An 18,954-nucleotide genomic window follows, 5' to 3' on the forward strand; every position below is an offset into this window, starting at 1 on the left:
TACAACAACTGGTAAGCGCCACGAAGCTGCGAAAAAGCTCTTGTAGCGCGATTATACCACCTTCATCTTATTTTAGCGCTCCTGTATTACTACTATACTACTTCCTATTATAATTACTATTTACGACCACTGTAGATCCAATGTCGAGCTATAAGCTGGACAGTATGGGCCTATTTGACGCTACAAGAGATCTGTAGCCGCTTATAGAACCACTATACTTCTTACTAAGGAGCCTAAGGCGTTATAAAAATCCTTTAACCGGCCATTGTACAGCTTGTTATAGCGCTTGTGTGCTAGTTGGGCGTCCATATCCAAAAGAAGATGCACCAAGAAAAACCTAGAGCCTTCAAAATAAAAATAAAATCCAAATCAAATCATTTATTAATTTATACAAATATTGACACTTATGATAGTCGTTACAATTACTTCCACTACATCTTTAATTTTGCAAAGAATTTCATCGTATTATTAGGACGTCATGCCTTTATCTTTGTATTGTAAAATTTAAAAATAAGTTATCAAAATTACAGATAATTACAGATAATATTACGCAATTATCTTGATTATTTCGTCACAGATTGAGAAATGAAATACGTCACACTATCAGTAGGTAAAAGTCAGCTAATCACAGAAAGTTGTCAAGTACGTGACAGATTACATCTTCCACAGATTCATCATAGTATTTTATCAGCGCCGGAAGCAATTTTATTAACCGAAATGATTAACTAATCAATGTTTCATAACCTGCATAAGAGTATTTCACAAGACATATATAAGGATCTGGAATAAATTACAGTGTCTCTAGCAAGAGTGTTTGAGACTTCCGATCAAAAGGACTATGGTTTCATTCCTATATTGTGTAAAGAGCAGCAATTTTCTTGGAATTTTCCGCCTACATAGCATTTATGGGCCCACAGCAAACCCCTATAACATTGGAAAAACAACGTAAATAGTGAAAGGTGGATATATTTCATACAACTCTCACAAAAAATAAAGATACCTGGAATATTTTGCACTAGGCTTTACCTACTTCTGTACACAGGATTAATGTTACCTGTGTGGCGTATTTTCCAGGTAAATCGGCTTATATTTTTTATTGGTGGACAAACGAAATATCGCGTCATAGTGTGTCGTGTGGATGTTATTGCCGGAATAGCAATAAAAACAAGACCCTCGTTTATAACGAATTTGTTCATAAATAAATGCCTGCATCGTGGAACTCTATACAAGCTTATAAATATTGAAAACGCTCGGTATTTTTTAAAGTACTCAGGTATTTTTCGAATATATCTTAATTAATACAAATATAGATGTGAATATAATATACGAGCAGCCTTAAAAGAATGCTTACTATGAGATGATGCCCACTAAATCATATTCTACCCTCAGGCATGAACGTGTAATGACGGCAAGCCGGAACTCCTTCGGGGCATCTCGCCTTTCGCCCTTTTCCAAACCGATTTCTTGTCTATTCACATTTCGCCATGGCAGTAGATAACCTTAGGGTTATGCCATTTCCTGACATTGTACTCTATAATGCAATGACCAGATTACAATCAAGAACCATAGCTCTAGAAATAAGCAGCAACATCAGGAAGCTTATGTATCGGAATACTAATTATTTTGTTTGAAATAAGCTAGGATATGAACGAATACTCTAATCTTTGTGTCGCTCTATAGTCTGACAACCTAACAAAGAGACTTATATGCTAGTTTTGCGACTGGCAGAAGTTTTTGAATTTGTAACAGTAGTGACCCGCAGTCTTATGCATCTGACGGGTAAGCATTTGATACAGCTACTTTACTTTGAAAGTACACAGAATTGGTAGTTATAATCTAGATAAATCGTGCATATGAAGGTGCTCTACTTAGTTGTCGAACTATAGCTCCGAACGCAATGGAACGTCATTCAAAAACAAGAAAAAAAATGTCTCATTATGTTAATAAGAGACCGTTTCGAACTGAATTGCTGGAGGCGAATTCGCAAAGGTTATTTGCCCACGCGCACGCGAATATGACGCTTAACTCATTGCGTATATTTCGCTACAAAATATCCGTGATTACGTCACTACTTTGTATCGTGAACATGATAATGTGATGTAATGTTGAAACTGGCTTTATTGCTCTCAATCACTAGCAGTTGCCGAATTGAAGCTTAAATATTGGACACTAGATTTGTATGACTGTACTACATTGATGTTATGTAAACTTATTATGAATCTAGGTAGACTGAACTATAAATCATATGAGGGTCTTTTAAATTTAAGATTACGTAGTATATTATGCTAGTAAAACGTAGGTGTATTATATAGAGCCTCTATATATCACAGCTTAGCATTTCTTAACTTGGCATTCAATTCTTGTTTGGTATTTGGCTTTGTCGCTATGAATAATTTGATTCCTTCCTCGTTTAATTTCCTCTATATCAATTTAAAAAGAACCTGCACCACCTCTACCTGTTTAATGTAGACTTCAAAGAAAATTCTGAAGGATATTAATCAGATCTATATAAAAGGCTGACAATAATAATAATACACTTGAACAGATAGGTATACTTTAAGGAAACGCAATAAAATACACACCCGCAGTTTTCACGTGATTTCATTTGAATTTTTTGCATCCACGCGTGACCGGGCGACCTACTACAACTAAGAAACAGAAAATAAATGAATATTTCTAGGCTAAAAATGTGACTTTTGGCCTTATTTTTTTATTACTAAATACAAAAAATCTAAGTTCTGGCTAATTTCACGGTATTTGTATTCTATTGTATACATAACTTTACATCAAACACAGCTCTATTTTAATAAATAAGTAAAAAAATCTATGTCAACAAAATTATGTCAAGACTTCATAAAATTGCAACTCATCCAAATACTTGCAGAGGAAACATAATTATAAGAATCTGTACCACGTCGCTGCTCAATGTTTTTTATTCGTACAAAGCATTAGTTGTGACCTAAATGATGCAATTAGAAATTGCACCTAATATGTTGTAGCCGACAAACAATTGATACGAGAACAAAGCGCTTACGATCACTTGATGACATTCCACTCTAGTTTTTGTCACAATCGTTGATCAGACTCTCAGTCTAAGATTGCATTGTATTGTGTGTAGTTTACAGTCTATGAATGTAGGTAAAAGGCCAATTATTTGGCGTTCCAATTTATTTGGCGTACACATAGTAATATGTTTGGAAATAATAATATAATAGTGCTTATGCATCTTTCGCTTTAAAATGTTGTTTACGTCATCCAAAACATAATCTGCTACATAGGTAGCAGGTGTGATGCCCAGTACAGACTTATAAATTATGAAAATAAAATGAAAATAAAACTCGAAAAAACTTTATTTATTTAAGTATTCTTCTATTTAAGGAAAACAATAAGTGTTATGTATGCTTATTATTGGTACCTCAGCTCTGTACCTTAAACAATAAGTACTATGAATGCTTATTGGCACATCTTTACCGTTGAGTTTTTACCCTGGAAAGCCGATATAACCCGTTCATAGTCTTATTTCTGACAGATCGCGAAGAGATAACAGCACAGCAGTCAAAACATCAACAGAATTGGTTGACAACAGACATTCCTGCTCGTATCTTTTAAGTTCATTATATCAAAAGACAAATAAATCAGGCTTAAACAGTAGTAGCCGTAAAGCCTTTAGTAATACGTGTCAATAAAGACGGTCTATAAATGATCTGTCGCCAAATGTCATCGTCAGTAAAAAGGTTCATTATTTCACAGCCACGTCGCAGAATTGCAAGTTTTTCATCATCACTAACGAGCTGCCAGTTCAAACTTTAAAACTCTTTCAAATATAATTCCGAAGTGAAAATTACATTACGGTCTACAGGAAGACAATTTATTTTGTTCAGTAATCCAAGTGAATACCAAATTAAGTTTAAAGACAAATTGGACCACGATTAATTTTAAATTCTGGATCTGTAGAGAACTTCTCGCTTCTTGCTACACCAAAAAAAACGTGTCGTACGGAAAAGTATGGGTGAAAAGCGACGTTTATATTTTCACCGAATAAAACATTTAATAAGGTATGTACACGTTTAATATCAGGATATGTTTGTTTGTTTTTAAAACAACAATTAAAACATTGTAGTCTGTATAATGACCAGTCATTACCAGTATTTTTTATAAACAACGTGATATCGTATCTTTTCTGAACAAGATTAAAATTAAATGACAAAGCTATTTCGTATCTAAAAGTTATAATTGCACCGTTCTAAAACAGTATTGTCAGTGAAACCTTGAAATATTAACTTGTGCTATACCTATATTGGTTAGATTTCTATCGTAACTTTGATATCGTGGATAGGTACTAAGAATACTCTAGATAATCTAAGTGCGGTGTTTACTTGATCTACTGAATTACCTGAGCGTTGGCGCCCATCAATCGCAGTCGGTCAACTCAAAATGTGTAACACTACACCATAGTCAGTAGTGAACGACGCTCAGATGCGAAACGGCGGATAACAGCCTTTCTGAAAACATTAACACTCTCTGCTCTTAAAAAAATAAAATTTTAAATAAAAATATTGTGTCTATAGATTTAAAAAGAAATCGTGAGTTTAAATTAAAAATATTAAAAGTGTTAGTGAGTGCAGTGATTTTATAGTATTTGATTTGTTTACGTGTATTTGGTGCTATATTCAAGTGTAAATCATTACGGATATAAAATAATCCTTTTTAAATAGCAACGCAAGTATCCATTTTTTAAGTTAGCAAAACTAATTCGTTTTTAATTGACGTCAAAAAGTATCGGTTTAACTAGTGTATTGTAAAACTTTGTTTTAGGCTTCTTAACCGAATAATTTCGACTTTAAATTTTAATTTAAGTTAAGGAAGTGCTAGGAGCTGAAGTTAAAATAATATAGGACTAATTACTAGTGTTTACTTACAGTTTTTTAACCTGAAACTTGAAGAAATGTACCGGCGAATTCTATGTTAAATATGCGGGAATCTAGGTATTAGTTCTCGATTATTTATTTTAAATACCAAAGACAATTTACCAGTAAATTACCAAATGACCTTGACCAAGTAATATACATAGATTTTAATTTCACTTCTAGAAAATCTGAAAAATGCCTACCTACGTATCTTTTATCTGAGAATGAATCAGTAATAGATAAAATCAGAAAAGATTTTCCACAGATAGCCGTTACAAAAACGGTGAAGTAAAGATTTAAAGTTGCCAGTCATTATCTCTTCACTTCCTAAACAGATAGCAGATTATCATCATGAGTACACACTTTGGTCAATATTTCACAACATTTCAAGTGTGCATAAAAACCTAACAGTGATTGAATTTATTAGAATGATAAGTATTTATCCAAAGATACACTAAACCTAGTGTCCTTTCTGTTACGTGTTACTAAATGTGCGATAGTAGGAAATACAACAGTTGCAAAGAACACTCCTCTTCGATTCCCGGCCCGAACTAAAATTACGTCCTTGAGTTTTCATTCCAAGAAATACTTGACTGCGAAAATTCCATACTTGTATAATAAGAGCCTGGAAGGGTGCAGTATACAGGTTTAATTCTGCTGATCTTTCGAAGGTAATGTTGATCCTTCGTATTATGAAAATAGGAGCATTCAGCTACGATTCCCTGGCTAGCTTGACCTAAAATAACGACTTGTGTTCCTGTCAAGAAATACTTGAGACTGCCTAAATTCCATTCTTCGTATAAGAGATGCCTGGAGGGGTGCATTGTAGCTGTCATCCTGCACCTGATCATTCGCCGGTGGTGTGGTTCTACTGCTTCTTCAGGTTATGAAAATTATGAAATAGAATTATCGTTGGCCAGCTGAAATAAAACTAGCCGCTGTGACCGAATATCGGTCATTTAGTAATCGTAAAGTAGTAAAATCTATGTTATGTTACGGTCTATGTTACTTACGTAACCATTACTTATTACTAACAATGATAATAACTTAAGGTTTTAAACATTCGCATGCGTAAATCGTGCACGAGGAAAAATATAGTTTCGGAAACAAGTTTTGTCGAGGTTATAGAGAGAGGGTTATTATATCCAGGTAGACGATTGTGGTTGATTATATGTCGTAAAATTACAAACAATTTATCGACTAATTACTAATGTTTTTGTTTTTACACGGCGATCGAAACAAAACAAATAAGGAGCCATTAACACACATTCGTTATTTATAAACCTTAAAGGGATCTTTTCTTGAACATCGTCTAGCTAAACAAGTTTTTTTTTAATATCCGTAGAAAAATCATCGCGTGTTTGATGTGGTTCAAGTTATTCCATTAGTTAGATTGTTTACAATCATAAACAATCTCAAACTTTATTTGTAATCATTAACATTTTTGCCTAACTAACAAACCTTAGTCAAAATTCTTCAGGAATATTTTACGAAATGGATTACAATTACATATTTTTGAGCCATATACTTTAAACCTTGAGATATATAAAGTAAATATATAAATATTTGTGTGGGGAAGTCCCCGGCCTAGCAACACTCGAACACTGAAGCCCCCTCGTTACTGATAGCACCTATCTCAGATGATGTATCACTGTTCGTACCCTGCCTAGTGCCTACGACAAACTGTCTAATAAAATATACTATTATAGCTAATACAATGGATATATAACTAATCTTCTTAATGATTTATTGAACACTGTGTCGGATGTGCATATAAATAAGTATCTAAGTAAATTATTATACAATTAGCGTTTTGAATTGTCTGCTGTAGATTATGATAATGACAAAATGGATTTAAAGTACAGAGCGCATATATTTTTTAACATAATACTAGGTACACCAACCCAAGATTGCATAGATGTTTTAAAAAATGTAACATTTTGAAGAGAAATTATTTAATTTTCGTTATGTTATATCGACATGAAAAAGTATTCTTAACACAATATTGACTACAAAATTTATGTTTGTGTGCAAGACCTATAATTTTGCAACAAACCAAATCATTATGATTTGGTTTGTTGCAAAATTATAATATATACCTAATTTAATAAAACATGTTAATTACAAATCAAATTTTGCCTAAGGCGCGAACGCTCAAATAAATCTACCAGTTTTTCGCTGCTTTTTTATAACGACTAACACTATAAAACGAGGCAGCAACGTAGATACATATTTCCTTCGGTCAAATATAATTACAGAAGTCACAAGATTGATATAATCATAGCTATAAGTACGTAGGTAACTAGTTTGTGTAAGTATTCATGAAGTTTCTACGAGTAATTATAGGATACTAATGAACTAGTTTCAAGCTTAGCAACGGGACTTAATGAGGGCTATAAACAACTCGATAGTCATCACTTTAAGATGGAATCGTTATTATATTTTAAACACTGCGTCACTACATTTTATTAAATAAAGCCCCCTTGCCGCGTATGTCTGTATGTTCTAACGAATCTGATTCAATAAAACAGTAGGTTGATTTACCACCGGTTCTGAAGGTAGGACGAAGAAAACAGCTGTTCAAAAAGTAATAGCCATTCCTTTTGATCGTCAAAGAGATTTTTTCAAATGTTCTACTACAATCCGTTGAATTTGTTAAATCAAATGCAACGGCAATAATTCCGTGAAATAAAACCCACCAGTATAATGAAAGAAAACTGTTTCCACATTTGTTTGTATGTACATAAAAGATAAACTTGTCCGGTTTCATTGCGAGGTTACTTCCGGGTCATATGCGGTTAGGACTTTACGGCTCAGCAAATTTACTGGTCACATTTTTAAGCCAGAAACATTTCATGAGTAAAATTCTTTCATGATTTAAAATTGTTTTATGCTGTGCGGTATTAAAATTAATAATGTGCGACCATCGTTGTTCAACGGAATGTGTCGTTAAAATAGCTATACATATGTATCAGCTGTACGTATTTTTCAATCTTTTTATCCTTGGAATATATTCGGTTGGGGAAAAAGATTTTTCGCATTATAGTATGTATGAACTTGTAATAAAATCTCTTTGGCTTCAAGATTTCGTTTTGGTTCATTAGATTTCTTTCAGCGAGCTCGTGAGGTACCCAAATGTCGAGCTTTTTTGTGTAGAGAAAAGATTTTATTACAAGTTCATACATACTATAATGCGAAAAGACTTTTTCCCCGGCCTAATATACTGCTACAATCAAAATCTTCTCCTCTCCAATGCCCCACCACTTTTTGACGCGATTAGTTTCAATTTTTCGCAGCAGTAAATACTCATTCTGACTAAAAACTAGTTCGTTAGATTACTAGAGCCACCCACAGCCATCTGCAGATTCCACTACCGCCTATAAATTCTACTCACTGTTTGCTATTCAACACTTCGTCAACCTTAAAATAGTCTATCCTTTTTCGCGTCTTCACAAAATATACGCAGCCCTTTGTTTTTCCAACAAGTTTGCAAGTTCCACGAAAACAATTCACCTTCTTTTATTATTTAAGACTTGCTCCACTTCCGACAAGTGAATGTGTCCAGAAGATAAATATTGAAATGTCTTCTCTTTATTCAACAGTTTCAGAATGAAAATTCATATTCTAAGCCCTTTATATCTAGCATGTCACTCTGAAGTAACTTATTACCCCTAAAATGAAACTAGTTGTGAAAAAGAATTTGCAAAATCGAGACCATTTTGGTCTCTTCTTCAATCGCTTTGTTTAGGAAGGTTTCGTTTTAGTTCCTATCATCAAAGACAGCAGAATTAAAAACAATATTTTGTTTAGACAATTAATATCTAGAATTAACAATCTATTGATTTTAATCTCCTGAATGTTATAATTTGTTAGAATTTCACAGTAGAATTCTTCTCAATTTATTTTCCGGAGTTACCATCAGATACTTGCAACAAAATAATTTTACAACTACAACTAGTTACACGGGTTAAAGACAATATTCGAATAACCCATCCGACACAAAATACACCTCAGAAACTAACCGAGAATTAGTCAGAAGCAGAAAAAATGCAGTTAAATACATCAGTTCCGTTGTATTTCGTAAGGTCTACATGTAGTGACTACCGGTGACATTCAAGATCAATGTCTCTCTCCATTTAAGGAGTATTATCACCACTCGTTTTGGGTCAACAACCAATCACATACAATTTATTTCCATTAAACCTTTAAGTGTTAAAGCATTATACTTCTCATTGACTGTTGATTTATCACGTTATCGTATTATAGATTTGTTCGGCAGACAAATATTGATTTATAGTCATACTCATTCTCGCCACAAACTATAGTCCAACAACTTAAAAGAGAACCTTGGCTTGAAAGGTATCCGGTACTTATTTAGAACTGATGAAACCGATCATAAATCTTCAGTTGAGATATAAATGTTTAAAAATACTTTAGCAATTACAATGGAAATCTTCCAAAAAGCTGCCAAAACAGGTTTCTGTCACTCTTGATGACTAAATGCTTAATAGAGTAAGTTAACTTTAGTAGCTGATGTTCTAGGACTTTGGATCTCGACTAATAACTTACTACTCTAAGACGTAAAAGCCAAGTTAGAAATACCAGAAATAACATTACTTATTTAGAAAACAAAATTACACGAGACTAAAGGAACCGCGTCAAATTGTGCTATTGTTTATTATTAGAAAGAGTTTCAGTATATTCGTTTGCTTATATTCCTCATTCTTGCTGTCTGCTAAGAAGCATTATTTCAATAATAACATTTAGTTTTCCTTTATTTAGAAAACATAAATTTAAATTACTAGCTCTATAGCTCTTCCAGTATTTATTTTGGTGCTATTGACTACAAGTTAAATTCTTTATAAAAAAAATGTATATTAATCTATCCTTTAAAACCTTAAAGGCTATCCAATTTAGCTCGTTTCTCTACTAGTATTGAATATCGACAACCAGTAGCTATCAAGAATTTTTGTATAAAAATCTTATGAGTACCTCTAGCGGCCGTCGTAGTAACTATTTTTGCAGTATGTTTTAAATGTCAAACTTTCGATACTCGATAATTCCGACTGTAAAAAATCTCGCTACTGAACGTATTTAGTACCGAAAACTTCAAATCCTTTCCCGGCAATCTATCTATATGACATATACACGAACTCCACGTGATCGCTACCAAGGATAAATGCAAATTGGTAATAAAACTATGCCTCTTACTACTAAATACCAGACATCCTACAAGTAAACCTGTTATTGATTCTAATGAGATAGTTTCAAAAGTTTACGACAGTCGTTACAAAAGTCATTGAGAAAGGTGTTTGCCTTTATCTGTGCGAAACGCAATGGATACTAAGCAAATATGATTGCGATGTGTTACGAAAATGTCAACAGGCGATAATACAGTAGCTCGATTCTCTAATACTATCGACTAACGACAATCGGCTAGCTATCGGGAAATTGTACACGAAAATCGTTTAGCGCCTCTACCGGGCTCCGTAAGAACTATTTAAGCAGTACATTTAAATGACAAACTCTCTATACTCGACAGTACCGACTCTAGAGAATTGTGCTACTGTACTGTCATGTAACAATAGTTGATAACGTGGTCTATTCTGTGACGTGGTCATGGTATTTAGAACAAAGATAGTCACACGTCACCTGATAATGGATGATAATGACCTTGCCAAATATACCTTCATAACGCCGTTTAATCTCTCAATCAAGATTTGAAAATACAGAATTTTAACGTTTAGGTAGGTATATATATTCCACACTGTCATTGTCGTTTTGGTTGCAGTTTTTAAAAGTTACTCAAAAAACAAAAAACTACCAAGCTCTGTAAAATAAAACTTATCAGTAGCTCGTATTGCGAGATTTCCCAAGCCTTTCCTACTGTTTTCCGAGATAATAGGTTATCTCAAGAGACATATAGTTCAACTTTCAAGTAAGAGATTTTCTACAATTCGTTTAAAGTTACCTAAATACTTTTCTCTCAACAATGTTAATATAACATTATTACAATATATCAGTAACAAATGGATAACGTCGTGATGAAACCCTGCATGCCTAATAATGTTTTAATTCATTTCTTGACTTGGCCAGCGTGGTGGACTCAAGGCCTAACCCTTCCCTTTCGTGACCCTTTGACCCTTGCCCAGCAGTGGGACAGTTATGGGTTAAAAAAAAGTGTAAAGTCACTTAATATTTCGTAAAAAAATAAACAACAAATCTTTTTTAATTCTTGACATTGTTTTATCTTTGTAATTAGCGAGTGAGTGAGTATATTGTATGGGGGACATCGTTTGAACTAGACGTTAGTACAATTAGATAGCCGTGGCGTGTCACTTGTAATCGACGTGATGAATGGACCACTCAATGTGACTGGCATCTGACGACGAATACAATCAAAGATGTTTTACTATGTACTGAATAATTAGCAATTTTATATTGTAGTTAAAAAGCATAGCACTCATACGAAAGAGTCTGCAAAAACTAATTTCTTGAATTTTCTAATCCTTTACTGTATTGGAAAGTATAGGTACTATCGTACTCATAGATAATGTAGGATTCTAGCGTGTGTATTATAAAAAATCACTGTATTAAGTTTCATGATGGCTATGTGGGCGACACTATTATCATTTGCCAAAACTCTGCTGAAAATAAACGGGTCTTTAGGCGTTTCGCACCGCAAGTGATTCGCCCCGCGGTGCGAATCGCCTAAGTCTTATTTCTGAATGGGTCGTTTCATACCGCGGTGCGAATCGCCCAATAACTCGTTACAATGGGTCGATTCGTCCCACAAGTTTTTATCGAGTTGGTGGTTGGTGGTGGTATTTGATAAAGAGGATGTATTGTGGTACAACCGAACACAAAATTATTGTTCAACATAACAACATAAAATGTAATTCCTGTGACTTTAAAAATTGAACTAGTTATGAGGAAATTGTAACGTATATCATAGTTTGTGATCATCAAAATTTAGTTCAAAGTAAAGCGTCAAATGTTAATCGAACTGTGATTGTAGACCATTGCCATATTACTAATACTTGTGTTATTTTTTTTGATGTTGATTTCTCTTTTTGTAGTTTGTATGATTATTTATAAAATCGATATGACTATGCCATCTTTACATTGGGTTTAAACATATACTGTAACATTATTTTGTCAACGATCACTTTTCTTCTCACCTGTACTAATTCTCGATGGAATTTTTTATGAGTCCAAATTAGACCTACCAAAGGGATATTGACTCATTTTATCATCGGTCCGAATCGACCTATTCCAAAATATACCATAGGCCATTCGCCCCGCTCCAAACACTGCGAGCTTGTACTGTACTGTACTTGGGCGATTCGCACCGCGGGGCGAATAGCTTGTGGTACGAAATGACTAAAGACCCAAATAAACAACTGAATAATAATATAATTATAATCATTTTCCTTAGTTTTATTAAAGAGATATCTCTTCGGTAACCTTTAAGCAGTTATTTTCATATTTGAGGAAGGAATGCCACATTTAAGTGGTCCTTAATTACTGGAACTAATTCAAATGGTACAGATAAAACGAACACATCATCAATTAAGTTGAAATCGATAACACAATTGATAAATCGATTATATCTATTATCTATTGATAATTATCATTATCTTTGATTGTAGATAAATTAACTGGTAATAACTGGCTTCTTTCCCACGTGACTTAAAATGCCATGTGACAAAATAATGGCGAAATATGGGTGTATTTCAAAAACCTCCGGTAACGTCTTCGTTTATAACAGGTGTGATGTTATGTAAGTGATGTATGTGACTCTACTTGCCACAAATCAATTATTTATCAAACTAGTAACTTTTACAGGCAAGTTAGTGCGCAAGGTACAGGTTCAAATTAAAATAAACATAACTCAGTTGTATTATTCTAACTCCCGCCCGTGACTTTGTTCGCGTGCAGAGATTCCCTGTGGTAAACAGTACCCTATGTGTTAATCTAGGGTATAAACTATCTGTTTATAGTGTGTATCAAATAAAAACATTCGTTCAGTTGCGTTTTTTTTGTGAAAGAATAACAAACATACTTCCATCCATCCTCATAAACTTTCGCATTTGTAGTATCAGTAGAATGAGGTACCTTTACGAAGTATAATTAAAATAACAGTTTCAAGTTTTCACTTCTGTCAGCAGTCCACAAGAATGCCGATATTATATAATTATTTAATTTTAATTGGTCTGTTATATGTTGAAGTTGATACGTTGCCATCTGTTACAGTCAACGAACCGTCAAAATAATGTGATTCATAATATTTCCATTGTAAATATGAAATAAAAGGTATACGTATTCATCACGATAATCATGACAGCTAAACATAATCTATTTGAAACAAAAAAACATATCAAAGTGTCAAAACAAAAACAGAATGATAAAAATCAGTTGCAAATGTACTTAAATGATAACTTTGGTACTTTATTGTGTAAAAATAACTAGGATTGGTTCGAAATGATTCAGTTGAAAGTAAATACAAAAGAAGTTTAGTTTCGTTACGTTGAACTATGAATTTATCTTGAAAACTAATCGATTACAGTACATTGATATGAAAACAGAAAAATAAAGAATACGAGAGCTGTTTTAATGAAGGGTAAAAACCTATTTGCTTAGTTTTAATGATCACCAGTCATTTTTATAGAAAAACGAATAGTTGGGCCACCCAAGTCTGCAATAGTATATATATTTCAATAAAAATATGAAAGGAAATAATAGGAACTTCGAAAGCACTTCCGAATAACAATGCATAGATAAAATAATTAGGCTAAGTTTAAACCAAACCAACTAATGCCCGATTTCTGAGGTGAACTTCCATCAAATGTGTCTCAGAAACCGGGCAATAAAGATCCAAAGGGTTTTTTTTAAGTTTCAGTATATTTACAATTTCCGCAATGATTGCACCAAATGCACGTATATAAAATCGTTTATCGTCATCTAGTTTTCTTCAAGTCACCGATACAAATCAACAATGGACAGTATTAAATCAAGTTATTTTCTACATACACAAACATAGTGCGTTCTTTGTATAGTGATAGTTTAAAGACTGAAGTGTTCTAACAAAATGCCTGAACAACAATTGATAAGGCACAGTTCGCTCAAGAAGCCTGGGAGACCAGATATAAGGAAGAAAAACCGACATGTACTCATTCGACTACCGGATTCTGATCCTGAAGGGTAATGTTTAATTATATATTAATATTTTACTTTTATATTCCAAGTTAAAAGAATATCGGTATATAGCAGAGAACTATTATTTTGTATGTAGGTAAATACTGCTTTAACAAATCTTCGAAAAATGCCTTATAAATATATTTAAAAATATGGTAAACTCAAATATTCTGCAAATCAATTGAGTATAATAGAGTAATAATGTATTAGTAGAGTATAAATAGGTAAGTATGTAAGTGTTTGTTGTCGGTACGCCTGACAATATAGTCTGCGCAATTCGCTAGATATAGCTACTAGCGTAAGTATATATTGAATGTAAATAAAATGCAGGAGGTATTATTTTCGTTATTTTGAAAAGCTAATATAAAGTTTTCGTCTGACTTTTCTATTTTTCTTATTTGCGCAGTGTCGCCATCTGTTGAAATGTGAATTAATTTCGTGTTAGCCACGCTCGCCCTGGAACAGCTGTTCTTGGTATCGATTTCCACGATACCCGCAAGCAAGTTCACTGCGTAACCACCTGCCATTTCTCTAAAACGTCATTGGGACAGTCTAAATTCTTATAATATCTGTGTTACGCGACATAAAAGCAAAATAAAACACCTACGAGTTTTGGTTTTTAGGAACAAAGCTACCAATTCACTTGTGTGGTGGAAAACTGTTGGGAAATTGACAAGGTTATGTTGTGATGTGCCGCTAATCAGTACGGGACCTGTCAACCTGAAGTATTGTTGTAAAGAGACATGGAGCAATCATTGCGAAGTGGTCTACACAGGAGAAACTTTATCAGTAACCATGCTGACGAGGCACCCATAGATACAATACGTTTGGTGTCCCCTATCAATAGATTTACTATATTCCAAGGCAACTTCAGTAGTGATGACGATGATTACCCGGAAAAGTGAGTAATATTGTCCATGAACTGACCAGCCCGCACATTTCGAAAGTGTTGTGATGTTATTGTTAAATAACATCATCGATGAAATTAAAGAACAAACCTTTGGTATTTTGGATAACAATGTCTCACACAACACAAAATTGCTATTCGATAACAGATAGCGCTAATTGCGAATTGTTTTATTTGTTTCAGGCCGTATAAGCTCAAGACTAAGATAGTTATCACAGCTCTAGCTGTGCTTGTGTTCGTGTCAGCACTGAGCGGCTACTTGATCGGAAGTGCGGACTATACGTCAAGGAGGACGGCAGAACCTCCTGATCCAATTGAGCCTCTCAAACCATCAGCATCGCGGCTCCATGTGTTCCAAAGGGCCGCTGTGTGCACAGATGCACCTCAGTGTTCAAGAATTGGAAGGTAAGTTCTCTCTTCTGTTGTTTATATTGCTAGCCGCTTTCTGTGATTCTGTCTGTTAAAAGTTCATCTCTATGATAGCAGATGGACAGTGATTTAATCAAAGGACTAGGTCTTTTAGCTATTCGGTCAGTTAGATTAAGATACGTTTGATACATTCTCTGTTTCGTTTTTGAGACAACATAACTTTCTAGAAAAAATCAGAAGTACTAGAATTTTAGTAAATGATTTAAATTGGGCTTTTTCGTGTGTGGCCTCAATGTTTTAAACAGACAAATTTTTACAAGGTAACCGATTAGAAACATAGCGCGTACGAACTAAAAGAACCAATTGCTCATCACACTTTTAAACTGCAACTACATCCTAATTAATGTAAATAAGCTGAGCATGTGCTGATTAATACTGAAATATCACGTGATAAAAGGTTTTCAGTACCCATGACTTTTTCATAATATTTTAGTTACCGCTACTCACCAATAGATGGCGGTACTCGATCAAAACATTGAGTTATACATTATTAAGTAGCTGCCTACTGGTGTTTCACATCGAGTTAATGCTGATTCGTTGCGCTCCTAATTGACGCAATAATATTATTGTAGATATATGTACGTATTTACAGATATGTACTACATGTATAATGTCACATTGAGCCGGCATTCAGAGTTGCCTAAATAACAAAAAATCTACCAATTTAGTAGAAATTGTAATGTCATTGCACATGTGCTGTATCACAACCTCTTAGTTTTCATTAACAGGTAGTTGTTAGTTTTTAAGCTGGATATCGAGTCTAGCTCACAAAACCATGATTGGAGGTCTGCTGACTAAATAAATTTTCTTATTTTCCGTCACATTATCTTCCTGTAAACACAATCAATCTTCCTGATTTGCTTAATTAATTATGATTTAACATAGTGAAAAGGATCTAAGTTACCCTGTTTAGGTAGATGAGTGAGGTTATAAATGTGTCCATAACCTGTATCACTAAAGGCGTATAACCAATATTATGGTTGCGGATAACATCGTTTTGTACCAAAACAATCATTTGATGGCGGTAGGAATTACCATTTCTAAGTTGGTATTACAAGCCGGCTTACTCACACACACAAACGTCTATAAATAAACAAAACATCCTTCATAACCGGGTCGGCGCAGCGTTTCAACCAATCACGTTTCGAGAATTTTATCGACGCGCATGCGGTCAGTGACGTGTCGGTGCCAACGTATAAAAGCGCGCTGCCTCCAAACACAACGAACATTCAGTTAAAACACGTTCTGAAGCAACGTCGTCGACGCGACTAATTCTCAGTGATTTCAATATTTATATAATTAAAACGTAAATATGTCCGAAGCTTTCTTTGACGAGTACGACTACTACAACTTCGACCACGACAAGCACATCTTCTCTGGACACAGCGGCAAACAGCGCACCAAGAAGGAGGTCAACGAGCACACCAACCACTTCGACCCGTCCGGCCATTCCAGAAAGATCGTCACCAAGCTGGTCAACACCGAGAACAACAAGAAAGCTAACAAGCATTAATGGACCCTCGCACATTACATGACTATGGCTTGTAAACGGACAATCGAGATGCCGAGTGAAAGGAGGACTTTATGGCGGATACCCGAGGAGAGTTCGGGCCGCTACTCGTCTCAGAGATCAATGGAACATCCACGGCGGTTCCTGCTGACGCAGAGCTTCTACTTCGCACACCACAACCACCGAGCAAGATGGCGAGCGAGGAGCCAGCGGGCGCGGTGAGGCGCAGCGCGCACCACGCGTCACAGCCGATGGACTCCACACCGTTCCACCTTTGATCTCAACTCTACTTGGGCTTGTTGTAAAGCTCACAACTGCTGTGTTATTATTCCTAGTTAGATTATTATGTTTTCCGTACCTCTATGGATGTACTAGAATGACTGTAATAATTTAAGAAAAATAAAAATTATAGTTCGTTAAGATATTTCGTGGTTTCATTCCCTCTTTGTTTGTTTTTAAAGCGGAAAACGCTGTGGAGGTCGTCGAGTATGCGTTGCGCGGAGTAACTCCGCCGCCGCCTACGCGATCGATCGCTCATGTTTATACACAAAAGCAACCTTGACGGAGCCGGGCCGGGCAGACCGCGAGGTGGCTGGCCTTGTCCGCCTATTATCTGAACCTATACAATGCTTTTTACGTCGCTAGAAAAATCGAACGAGCGAACCTAATGGTCAGCTCTGTTATATAACTTAATGAATGTTGTTAGGATTTAGCTATGGTACACGCATGAGTGGGTACTCTGTTTTCAAAAACATAAGCCATTTATTCAAAGCATAGGTAAGTACCTAGCTAATGTATTCATATATGTAGTTGCCGGGGAGCACGTACGCACATCCGTACTAGTATCTACTGGCAATGTATTACACGAAACACCGGCTTGAACAAATTAAAACCAATTCGTAACGAACGATTACCCGCAATTTGCTTACAAAATAGAAAAAAGCAACTTGTACTGTGTAACTGTGGTACGTTAATTGGATCTTTTCGCACGAACTAATAGCCATTTGCATACTTACACTGAGTTACAGTGATTTTCATTAACTTTGTAAACAATAACAGAAAATAAATAAACACATAGAAGTATTTGCGCGTCACTCGAAACACGAACTCATTGATATCGCGTTTATTTTCGTTTGGTTTTATCTTTGTTGTTGTATAAACCAGACGGAGGTATTAACTTCTGATTAGCATTTAATAGTCTTTATAATATTAATGAGAATTCGTCATTTTAGTCACGTAGGATTTTGTTAAACGGGTGCGTCAGCTAGTTAGATATCAGTTCGTTTGAAAAGGAGATTAATGCAATCTGTGGTCACAAAAAAAAGTATTTTTTCCGACCTTTAATGAGATCATAGGTTAGTAAGTTACCAACTAATCAATAAGAAAGAAAATTACTTACATGAATCAACATAATATGTCTCTTTCTGTTTTATAAAAGCATTAAAAAACAGATATCAATTGGAGGTGTTTTTAATTTCGCGCAGACCCCATTATCTAGAAATTACATTCGATATTATGAGTAGGATAGTAATGTAATAGTTCTAGTACATTAATATTCGCGATGCAACGTGGTCCTATAATTAGATTGGGTAACAGATCGATTTCGTAATTGCCGGCTCCCATACATAATAATGACTGTTGAACAGATAACTATTTTTAATTTATTATTACTACAAAAAACTGGTTTGTCACGTGAATATTATCAAAACATGAATATATTTTGAGTCTTCTTATATGCGTAGGATTAAGACCACGTGTTCTCATACAAAAATGAACTAAATTCTGTAATTAAAAGTGATTTTATTTTATAGTTTTTGTAAATATTTATTTTTTGGGTCTATTCCTAAAGGAAAATCTAAAAAAAAAGCTTCATATTTCTTTATGCTTGTCTAGACAAACAGGAAAAAAATCAAACAAGTTTCTTAGTGGAAATTTTGTAGGAAGTTATTGCTGACCAACGAAACCGGTATTTTAGGTAAATATTATGAAAAAGTTGTAGAAAA

General features: G+C 34.5%; 3 protein-coding genes across 7 annotated transcripts in view; 2 read left to right on the forward strand and 1 right to left on the reverse strand.

Moving 5' to 3' along the window:
* The window catches only part of LOC142978041 (uncharacterized), a 48,562-nt gene that overhangs the window by 24,187 nt on the left and 5,421 nt on the right, over nt 1-18,954 (reverse strand). Inside the window, exon 2 of one of the 2 annotated variants that reach the window (XM_076122273.1) lies at nt 18,351-18,445. The exons of the other annotated variant lie outside the window; for it this stretch is intronic. The gene's annotated coding sequence lies outside the window, so the exon portion shown is untranslated. The remainder of the gene's footprint in view (nt 1-18,350; nt 18,446-18,954) is intronic. 2 annotated transcript variants of the gene reach the window in all.
* Nucleotides 1-18,954, forward strand: part of LOC142978039 (glutathione hydrolase 1 proenzyme-like) — a 56,182-nt gene that overhangs the window by 15,819 nt on the left and 21,409 nt on the right. Inside the window, exons 1-3 of one of the 4 annotated variants that reach the window (XM_076122266.1) lie at nt 4,452-4,583; nt 13,876-14,111; nt 15,196-15,417. In XM_076122266.1, coding sequence (XP_075978381.1) covers nt 13,999-14,111; nt 15,196-15,417 — 335 coding nt within the window. In that variant the 5' untranslated portion in view covers nt 4,452-4,583; nt 13,876-13,998. Of the gene's footprint in view, nt 1-4,451; nt 4,720-13,875; nt 14,112-14,620; nt 15,007-15,195; nt 15,418-18,954 lie in introns of those variants that run through there. The other 3 variants (XM_076122265.1, XM_076122264.1, XM_076122267.1) reach the window with 3 other exon arrangements.
* LOC142978043 (nuclear protein 1) lies at nt 16,631-17,375 on the forward strand. The gene has a single exon (XM_076122277.1). It carries the CDS (start codon nt 16,754-16,756, stop codon nt 16,952-16,954), a length of 201 nt encoding a protein of 66 aa, XP_075978392.1. The 5' UTR covers nt 16,631-16,753; the 3' UTR covers nt 16,955-17,375.

The sequence above is a fragment of the Anticarsia gemmatalis genome, chromosome 13, assembly GCF_050436995.1.
Source record: "Anticarsia gemmatalis isolate Benzon Research Colony breed Stoneville strain chromosome 13, ilAntGemm2 primary, whole genome shotgun sequence".
Lineage (NCBI taxonomy): Eukaryota > Metazoa > Arthropoda > Insecta > Lepidoptera > Erebidae > Anticarsia > Anticarsia gemmatalis.